The sequence below is a fragment of the Malus domestica genome, chromosome 04 (genome assembly GCF_042453785.1).
Source record: "Malus domestica chromosome 04, GDT2T_hap1".
Taxonomy (NCBI): domain Eukaryota; kingdom Viridiplantae; phylum Streptophyta; class Magnoliopsida; order Rosales; family Rosaceae; genus Malus; species Malus domestica.
In genome coordinates, this window is record NC_091664.1 from 9,143,724 (window position 1) to 9,155,421 (window position 11,698).

At 33.7% G+C, this 11,698-nt stretch overlaps 1 protein-coding gene across 1 annotated transcript; it reads right to left on the bottom strand.

Annotated features, from left to right (window-relative positions):
- Positions 1-9,249: 9,249 nt before the first annotated feature.
- Positions 9,250-9,651, bottom strand: LOC139194978 (uncharacterized). Its single transcript, XM_070820142.1, has 2 exons — positions 9,540-9,651; positions 9,250-9,470 (listed from the first exon to the last, which is right to left on the bottom strand). The coding sequence occupies exons 1-2, from the start codon at positions 9,649-9,651 to the stop codon at positions 9,250-9,252; spliced, it is 333 nt and encodes a 110-aa protein (XP_070676243.1).
- Between the last annotated feature and the right edge of the window lie 2,047 nt (positions 9,652-11,698).

Below are 11,698 nucleotides of genomic sequence, written 5' to 3' on the forward strand. Positions count from 1 at the left end.
TATAACTCCAAATCATGTTCCTTTTACGCCCATGTGTTCGTAACAATGAGTACTATGAGGATACGCGAAGAAAATGAATCTTACGTAACTCGACAAGGCAGTCAACAAAAGTCAACGCATTTGCCTTGAAGGGCATTTTCGTAAATTCACTTTTTAAAATTTTAAAAATCATAATAATTAGGTACGGGTCGTTACATGCTCCCTTTATATATGTAGAGATATATCTATAACGGTGACACTTTTTCTAGAAACAAGGACACATTTTCAAAAAATAGTGTCACTCTTTCTAAAAATATTTCTAAAAATAGAGTCACTATTTTTAAAAATAGTGTCACTGTTTAGAATACTGACACCCATTCTAGAATAGTGTCATTGTTTCTAAAAACATTGTCGTCGTTATAGAAATAGTAGCACCGATTTTGAAATTAGTGTCACTGTTTAGAATAGTGTTACTGTTTGTAGAAATAGTTATAACTGTTTCTAGAAATAGTATCACCATTTTAAAAAAATAAAAATAAAATAGCTGACAAATATAATAAGAAAATGGCTTGAATGAATTTCTTTAGTTTTTTTAGAAATTTATTATTTTTGAGAAACAATATCTTTTATTAATAAACTTATAACAAAAAATTAAAAAATGAGAGAGCAAGGAAGAAATGACATGAAAGAGAGAAAAAAGAGATGATGGTGATGGGTGAAAGAAAAGAGAGAGAAAATGGTGATGGGTGAAAGCGGAGAGACATGTTGATGATGGGGGGTGAAAGAGGAGAGAGAGATGGTGATGTGTGAAAGGATAGATGTTGGTGATGGGTGAATGAAAAGAAAGGGGTTACAGGGAGGGTGGAAGAGAGAGAAAGGGAGAAGTACAAGTCTCACGCGTCAATTTTATTTCTTTATTATATAAAATCTTTTACTTTTTCATTAAAATTTAAGTCATTTTCATTAAATAAAGTTATTATGTGGTTTTTGGTTAAATAAAAAAAATTTAGAAGCTCTTTTTCATTAAAACTCCCTTATTCTCAAGCATCTTTAAGATATTTCAACATCTTAAAGATCAAGATTCTAAAAGATGTTGGGTGCTAGTCGGGCGATGAGCTGGAGCCTAACGCCTAGGCGGTTAATTCGGGGCCTAGGAGGGCTAGACGAATTTAATTAAATTTATTATATAACATATAAATTGTGGCCTACTTACACTCTAAAAAAACTATACTTGTATTGAGAATTTAAGAAAGTTAAAACTTAAGCTACTTACACCCAACAAATTAAACTAAATTTGACATCACATACTAGGGGACGGAAACTGCAAGAGATAGTGTAGGCAGAGTCAGAGTCAGCGTGAGGGGAGACGAGAGAGAAAGAGAGAGAACGCGTGTACTCAATGAGATAGGGAGAAGAGAAACACAAAAATGCGAGAGAAATAATATGAGTTCTTTTTGGGTAGGTTACCCAGAAAACCATTAATTTAATTAAAAAACTAAAAAATAGTGGAACACTAAACCTGAACCGCCTAGGCCGCCTAGGACGAATTTAGAACAATTTTAAAGATACTTTCATACTAGATCCAATGTATGGAGCCAAAAATAATTCAGAGAATCCTAGAGCTGATACATGGACTTTTATTCACAGTTAATGATAATGTCCTTCATTAAATTGGTAAGGCATACATCTGTTCCATGTGCAGTTTAACTACCAGCTGCTGACTACAATTTCTCGAAAATAAGGTAAGAGAATCAAAGGTAGAATTAATAACTAATTCCACCTTTCAAACTTTCCTTATTGAAGAGTATTTATTTATTCAAAGAAGCACAATCACATTCTTCTCTAAAGATAATTCTTATATATTATTATTTATTTAATAATATCACCAAGGATTATACTCAAGTATCTTTAAGATATTCCAACATCTTAAAGATATTTTCCCACTGCATCCAACGGATCACACTCTGGCTAATCGGACATAGACATATGGCATGAAAAACTCTACACATGTGGCCGATCTTAGCTCCCTGTAAATACCTATTCTACACATTTCTCAAGCAAGTTGAAGTTAACTCTCTAAAATTCAACCTAAATCTTTCTCTCTGTCTTTTCAGAGAAACTGACTTGGGCATCAGAGGTTCATTGACTAAACATCCCTCTCTACGTGAGTGGCTTTGGCCTTAACCAAATGTGTTTAATTTGTTTTGTAGGTCAAATTTTGTCAAATATGTAAAATGGTGGAATTTTTTTTGTTACCACACAACAGATGACACACTTTAGCCAATCAAACGTAGACACATGGCATGTAAAACCGTACACATGTGCCCAGCCTAGCTCCTATAAATACCCCATCCCCAGTTCATTCTCTGGTAAGCTGATATTACGCAATTCAACCTTCTCCCTTCAAATAAACTGATTTACGCATCGGAGGTTTAGTGACCAACCTCCCCTCACTGGGTGTGTGGCTTTGGCTGTAAGAAATGTCTTTAATTTGCTTTGTATGTATAATTTCATCAAATCTGAAGATGATAAAATTTTACCATCACAAATTGCTACTATCATTGAGAGCTTGATTTAACTCTCAAAACGGCTCTTAAGTTTATTTAGGACAACATTGGCCTTATTAAAAACTTAAAAGCCAATTACACCCATAATAACACTTCATATTCAACTCATTTTTTGCCACCTTATACTAGAATCTAGTGATATTCTTCTCTACGTGTAAGTGTGAGGTATTTGATCTACTCCCATGGATGGTGAGTTTGTTACCAATTATTATGGTTGGCCCAATTTGCGACCTAACTCAATTCTCGACACCTTAGGTTGCGTTTAGTACGTGGAAAAGAATTCTTGATAAATGATTACCCATGTCTTTTATTTGGAGAAGGAAAATGTAAAATTTCTTTCATGTATTTGGTAACGATGCGAAAGTAGATAGAACATTCCCTTTTTTCGAGATCAGTGGGCATTTAATTGTCAATGATGACATGTTTGTCATAAAAATATAGCAATTAATGATAATATCTTTTTTCCATTGGGAAGGAAATTGAATACCAAAGGGGGTGGAGGGCTTCACTTTCTCCCCTATTTTTCATTGGCCAAGAAATCATTTTCCAAACCCGAACTTACCAAACATGAGAAAGACAACATTTTTACTTTCTTGACTTTCTTTCCACATACCAAACGTAGCCTTAGTATAAATAGATCATTGTAAGAAAAGTTAAAAATCATTGAATCTTCACTAATTAACTAAATATCAATGACCAATTTTTGTTTTTAACCTAATCAATGAGATAATTTCATTAATTAGGTTTATGTCAATTAGGAATGTCACATTAATTTCATGCACATATAGATAATATTTTTCAATACATACGATATTATCTACACTAAGACCATCTCCAACCCTTGGGTTGAAACCTAAAATTTTTAATCCATAAAATTTAGATTTTAACTCAAAAACAGTTTTTCTTCTCCAACCATTATTGGTTAAAATTTTATCCCGAGATTATAAAAGAATGATTTTAGACTTTTTTTTTTCAAAATAATCTTTTGAAAAATAAATTTATTTAGACTATCCTAATTTATTTATGAACATTTTAACCTAAAAATATTTAGATTCTGATAGTTAAACAAATACATAGATATTTATAGAGTTTTTTGAATATGAGTTAAATAATTTTTTTTAAATTGTTTAAGTTGTTGGATTTAATTTGGGCTGTTAGATTTGATAATACTGGATCTCAACAGTTAGATTTAGTGTATTTTTTAAATTGTCCAAAAATCACAGTTGTTGGATCGAAAAAAAAGCTGTTAGGCTCATTGATTGTGGCCGACATTGACGTCAGCATGAGGCCCTATCATTGTCAGTCTTGGTGTGTTCTCTACATCTCGTGCGTCGTTGAGCTGCGGCTCACATATTTCCTGTGTGTGTCCACGCGTAGGAGTAAGCTAGGGGCTTTACCTTGGCCGATTTCTTGGGTTAAAATTTCCCCAAAAATTAGTTTAACCCAAAACTCATTTTAGCTCAAGGTTTGGAGCAAGTTGGAAGGTTGAGACAAGTGTGTCTAATTGGGTGGGGGAGTAGAGAACAACTTGTATGGCACAAGTTTAGAGTCACGATGGTGTCCCATGCAAATAACACTAAGACATGTGAATATTATGGCTCTAATAGGTCGAAGCTGACACACTCCAACCCGGAATGTTGACCTGGACTCTAAATCGAGCTCTGCTGGCCGACACCAGGAAGGTGACATAGTCATAAAGTGTGGTGTTATGGAAAATTGTGACTAAATTTAAACCTAAAAGTGACTAAGTACAAGAGTGCGCATGTGAGTGAGATTGAACTCATTTCACACGTGATTTCAGAACATAAGTAAAGTACAGTAAAATTAGAATAAGAATTATACCATCGTAAATAATCTCCTATAATAGCATTTGCCATAAATCCTCGTTGACAAGAGCATTGCCACTAAAACTTGGAGAGGCAAAAAATAAGGGTGAGTGGGCCTGAAAATAAAGTTTCGTAAAAACCTTTTCGAAAATGTATAACCCCTTGTCGTTAAACAAGTATAGTTCCAAAAATATACTACATATAGTATGAAAACACTTACCGTAACAGCAATATTTTATAAATATGATGAAACACAATATTCGCATATAAGACATGTAACAACTAGTAATCACAATATCTCGCATAAATGAACATTTAATATCGGGTGCTCATCGACATATACTGACACAAGAGTTCATGTAGAGGTATTCTGGCATGAACATGACTCGATGTAATAATGATTTACACTATAGTACTACAATCACGTGAAGACTGGCGCTATATGGGTCCTATACGAGTCCTAATTGCCTATAACAATTTAGGAAAGGATTGGCACCTATAATGGATCCAAAGTGAGTGTACGGTGAGATGTGAACATACACATGAAGACTGGCTCTAGCCTAGGCGATTACTAACACCATGTAGCATGCACGATGGGCAATGACATGAGTATGATCATGCACGATAAATCGATAATTCTAGTCAACATAATACTATTCATGGCCATAAATATTATTAAGGCATCCCATAATAATACGCATACATACAGTGGCGAAGCTACGTGAGGGCGAGGAATGGCAGTCGCCACTCCTCTTGCCGGAAATCAAGCTCAGAAGCGATGTTTCCGCCCCTTCGGTCTCGTCAGAAGTGATGAAATTTCGTGTGGTTTCTGGTGTTTTGAGTTTCCTTGCTCTATCGCACCACGGGCTGATCGCGAGCTCTCTTTTTTCCAAGAAGGGAGGAACAAAGATCTACAATTTGCAGCTTTTGCAAATTGAGAGGTTCTGTCTGACGAAGAAGAAGAGAAAGGAAAAAGAGAGAGACTTTCTCTCTCCCCCATCCCACCGATGTGCAATTACAATTTTGTTAACTATTGGCCAATCAATTTGTGCCACCTAACTTGCTATTACTTATTTATATTAGAATTTTTTTTGTTTTTTAATTATTGTCCAATTAATTTGACCACTCTTTCAATATTTTTTAAGCCACTTGTTTGCTACTGTTATTTATCTTAAAATTCACTATAAATTTATACGAGCTTTAAAAAATAATTTGTAAAATATTACGAACTCGTAATTATTTGTTTTTTTTTTCTCTTACCATCAAATTCAACAAAGTAATATAGAAAATTTGTCAATATTTTTATATTATATGTTTTATAATCGATGTTTTTATGATATTATATGGTATATAATAAATAGCCAATTATTTATACGGTATATAATAAATTTATTCAAATTTGCCTAGGTCCTCGCCTAAGTGTAAAGTCATGTTCCTCACCTGACTAGAGCTTAACATCCTTTAAAACTTTGCTAATTATACAGTTAAGTAATAGGACGATACAACAAGAAACGGTGCTAAATCATCATTCAAATAATATTGTTGTTCAAACCCTACTTTGACTATTTTGAGTAGTCCAAATCCTCTTTTGAATATTTTGGTTAGTGCAAATTCTTCTATGAATATTATGGGTAGTGCAAATAATCTTCTTGCAAATCCTAGACTTAGACCTCGAATGAATGTTCACATTTTTTTGGGACCCTGAACTTTTTAAATTTTGCCCCTCCCCTCGAGAATTTCTGGCTTCGCCACTGCATACATATGCATCCCATAGGACGTAGCATAATTTCATACTCCGTTAATGAGCTATTTCTTATAATGTTAATCTAATATAGGCATAGTGCAGAAAATTCTTTATTAAATATATAAATGGAAACTAAATATATTTAAATGCAAAGACCCACTCACAAGACATGTATTCGGGTTGAACCCGCCTCGCAGGCATTGAAGATCCTTGCGATGTGTTTCACCTAGAAACGAAACCATTTACGTAAATATATAATGAACTAACGTAAATACGCGTTTTCGTAATGAGATGCCCTGTTTTTCTTATTAGAGATAAGCCACAAGCATCCTAGCGATTGTGTGGCCTCAACTTCATGATGGCTTTGTGGGTTCCTCAGTCTTGAATTTGCCACCACTAATCTATTGTGGCAGATTTGCACTAATAGTTCTTGTAAATCGTGTTGCTTGTGGTGGCCATGTAGGGAATTTATTATGTTTGTTTGCTATGTTTTTCTCTTTTCAGATCAATGATTTGGTCACTAAAAAAATGTACTCAATTTGGCACCCTCTTTGTAATCGTGTTATAATTGTGTTTTAACCTTTAATGAAAATCGCTAACATTTCGGATTAAAAAACTTACACAAAAAGGAAGAGAAACAAAAAAATGGACAATATTTCAATGATAAAGAAATTAAACATGTGGAATGAAGAACAAGTTGAGTCCTTGACAATTGATCTCAACTGTACGTAGAAATGTTGTGCACAAAAATCTAACAAGTATTAATAAGAAAGGGCTTGAAAATATCAATGCTTTTCTGTTCTTCAGATCAAATTACTCTAAAAAAAATCTGACAAAATTACTAAAAAAGGCACTGCCCAAGAATACCCCAATTATTGATGAGAAAAGTTTTGGAATTATTCATTGCTTTTATTTTTTAAGCAAACCAATAATCCAAAATATTCTGACAAAAATGCTGAAAAAGCACTCACTCCCCACTCACTATCTGAGAAAAAGCTTAACTGTTTCGCTCCTACCTGAGCTCTCACAAATCAGGATTCCTTCCCTCAACAGACCCATTGCATGCTCGCCACGTGGCAAACTTTCTTCGATTCCTTGTGGGCCGTTTCAACCTTTTCTGTTGGAGTCATAAATAAAAGTATAAATCCTTCTCGCTGCTCCCACACACTCAAATGCTTCCAATTTAAATATTTTTTTTTCTGAAATATTTTTATGAAACTTTTTATTGATACCAGCCTTTGGTTTTTAATTAGAAAATTTCTACACTTTTTATTCTTTGCACGCTTTTTTTCTTAAATGATTCGATTGAAAAATCAAAAGCAGACTTAAAGGTCAGACTAAAAAAAAATGTGTGCATAAACTAACAGGATAATGCTACGGAGATTAAATATAAAGTGCTTATTCCTAGGTGACACATTATTTAATTTATAAATTTTATTTACAAATTTAATCTTTTTAACATTATTCTAAATTAAGTAATTAAATATTTTATTTTCGAAATTAAGTAGTTTCGAAAACGATGTGAATAGTTACTTTTATATTTAGATTCTCTATGCTTTTGTCCCCGTAATAAACCTAAAATGATGTTGGAGTAGCAATAGAAACGTGATTGTGGGCCCCACTTTCCTTCCGATTCAGAAGCCAACTTTCTTTCTTTCTATCTTTCTTTTTCATGGCAAAAGCAAACCTCAAATCTCAAGAAGTTTTATGACCAAAGTACCCTCGGACCTGCGGGTCGATTTCCAAATAACAACTTTCTTTAACCCTCAATTTAATTATTTTATTTTATTTTATTTGCAACAAAGGTTAGTTTGAGAAGCGAATTTATCAGCTCAATCAAACATGGAATAAAATTTATCAACATAATAGACTTCTGATGAGAACGAAAGCACATTTTGATTTCTCCTCATAATCTCTCGTCTCTGTATATTTCTCTTTATTTTATTTTTTTCTATATTTTATTTCCAACGGTCATACGAATGTATTCTTAATTTTGATTTTTAGATAATACAGACATAAAGAGAGTCACACAAAACTACAAGATCAAAGGAGGGGAGAAAAACAAGTATTCTTTGGAGATTATGCTCTCTATATTTCTTGTTGAAGCTTTTGCACTGATAATACTAATTACTTATCTTTCACAACATTTCTTATAATATTTTAGCTTTTCTTGCAGATTCATTAATTGATGAGGAAAAATAAGTGTTCTACACTTTGCTGCGTTGCCAGACGATGAAAGTAGAAAAGAGGAGATGTGGAATATGCTTGTAAGACATCCACCATGAACGGATGTTGGTTTGCTTTGGTTATTAATTCAATAATCTCATCTTTCTACTTTCTCTCTATTACACGGCATGTGCATTTGGAAGATCAATTCAATTACCTATATTTGCTAATCAATTAAAAGCGTATGACTTTCTATATTATCTAACTCCACTACAAGATTATGAATTTAATTATAAGTAATGCTAGGTAGACTAATTTTTTAAGTAATAATCTAATTATCAATGACTACGTAATATAGTTTACAAAATATGATTTAAGATGATCTCTCTAGTATTACCCTTTTAATTACTATGTCATTAAATCAATATTATGATGATGAATTTTTAAGAGGCTAGGACATGCAGGGTTTGCTTGGTTTTGTTTTTTCACCAAAAATTATTTCACTTTAAAGATTTTTTTTTTTTTTAACAAACGATATTATCTAAACTAAGGGAGTGGGGAAGTAGGTTAAGCCTTACAATGAGCTAGCAATAATGTGGTTCAAATTTGCCTTTGTCGAGAATCAAACATAAGACCTCTCACTTACAAGTGAAAATGAATACCACTAGATCGTAGTACTAAGTGACATGCCACTTTAAACTTAAGCAACAAAAAAGTGTTTGATAAAATAAAATATCATGTTTATTTTTAAAGCAATAACCTCCAGATATCAGCTTTTAGAAGCAGCTTGTAGATTCTTTTTGAAAGTTACTTTAATAAAAAAAATAGAGTTCAGTCTTTCATGAATATTTTTCTTTCATGTAATATCCTTATTAAGTTTTAAAAATGACGTTATTTATCCTTCTACATACATTTCTCTCTTGGAGAACAAAATAACTGCCACCACCTACCACTACAACTACTAACCTTAAATCACCACTACCATTACCACCACCATACCACTGCTACTACAACCGTCACCACCACTACCACCATCACTACCATCACCACAACCATAAGCGCCATCACTAGCGCCACAACCATAACTGCCATTATCTTCACCATCGTTGTCGTAATTGTTACCATAATTGTCACCACTTCTACCACCACAACCACAAACGGCACCATTGCCACCACCACCATTGTAACCTCCACAACCCAACCAATACAGCCACTAGTAGCAACAAAAGTTTATTAGCACCACCACTATACCCTTACAATTGTTACTGTCATCACCATCGTCATTATCGGCCCCAACACTACTGCCACTGCTCTTGCCACTACTATCGCCATCCCTATCGTCGCCACCACCTACGACTGCAACTACCATCATCACTCCATTGCTGCCATCACCACCACCATCCTACCACAACCAACAACGCTACAATCGCCACCACCACTGTTGCCAGCACTCTACCTCCACACCTAAACAACTACACTACTAATGCCACCACTGCTACCTCTACACCCTAACCACCACAACCTATTATTGGCACCACCCCCATCATTGGCGCTGCCATGATTGCTACAACCCCTAGCACCGATATCCTTGTCACCACATCCACTACCATGTCTAGTTTTGTCTTTATATATAATTCTATCACAATATCATTTTTACATTGAAATTTACCAAACACTTTTACATTGCTTTTCATATTCAAGCACTTAAAAAAAATACAATTTATCAAACGCTCAACTGCTTTATTTTACAAATGATTATTCTTAAAGCACGGAGAAGCAATTGTTTTTTTTTTAGAAAAAAAACACGTCAACCCCAAATTGGCCCTCAATCTCTCTAACTTTCATCATATAATTGGATCCGGACCTCTGTCTGTTGAATCCTTAATACTCATCACAATGATAGTCCCTTGAATCCTTAATTCTCAACACAATGTTGAGTGGGAAACCTACATCCCTGTAAATAAATTTAAAGTTCATGTACAAAGCAATTGGGAGCGTATAGCTTGTTGTACCCATAATCAAAATGGGTATATGGATATGTCGAACTTGGTGGATAGTCAAGCCTTGAGTATTTTTCGACACTAGTGAGAAAATAAGTTTGACCATTTTACTAGGAATGGAATTGCACATCCTAGATGTCAAATTATTGCATATTTGTATGTAGAGTTCATTAATTCTAAGTTGAGGGTCTGTAGTTCCTTGGTTTAATTGAATAACCAAACCAAACAAAAAAAATTTGTGGTAGTATTTATGCTATTGCAATTAGGCATTGGGCATGATTCTATCGCATGCCAAAATATTTGGTGGATTTTATGACAAGTTTCTATTAAAGACAAATAAAAGATGGTTGAGACAAATTGACAATTCTCCTTTAATTTTGAACTCAATGGATGGTCAAGAATTCTAACTTGTTTTTCCTGCTACAAATGGAAACTCATTTTTATTCCATTATTTGTGGTTGACTTTTATCTCCCACTTTGCTTAAGCAAGCAACTAACGATTGCGTTATCTTCTAATAACTTGGCTCTTTATTATTTATTTTTTAGCACTTTCATGTGGTTGATTTCAATTATAGTTATTTCTTTTTGTTATGTTACTATGGATTCATTAATTGAATTTCTTTTTACATCAAGATGTAATATTTTAATCTCGTCGAATTCATTTTTTCAAAAAAGCTCCTACTTTCTCTAAAGAGTTGTATTGCACAGTCATAGAAGTAATGGACACATATCATGAACCCAAAGTTCATAGACCAAATGAGGACATGATTATCATGGTTATTCATGATCCATTATAATGTGTCGGATTATTACAGATTTGTATGAACATATTTTGAGTCCTCAACAAAGTGCATTGTGCATGTCCTCGCAAGGATTGTTGACACGAGTAATTGGTCTTCAGACCATCTCAGTCAAAATTAACCTTGGATCCTCATATTGCTTCGCTCATATAAAAGCATATTTGTGAGCTTATTCAACATATAATTGTGGATTATTTGTCCAATGGCCTAGATGTATATCTACAAGATGGTCATTAAATTATTTGCTTGCTATTATTAGCGCAATTCCCAAATTTTCCGTTTGGGATTAGTTTTGAGTGCACAATTTTTCTTGGTATACCACAAGCTTTAAGCATTCTATTTACTAATAATTTTCTGCTTGGGAGATGCATCTTGATCACTTGCATCATCCTGATTAGTTCGGTTGAAGTTAATTTTCTAACCAACAAGTAATTATGTACACAAAGATGGGTTTCACCCATTAAAATTGGGATTCAAGTAGATGTATTTTTTAGTTGTGCTCATATATATTTACCGTAATTTTGTGGACTATCACTATATGGTGAAACAATTATTCCACTGTTAGCGGGAGAAATGACGGTTTTAAGAATGTTGTGAACCATAGTTGATACATCCA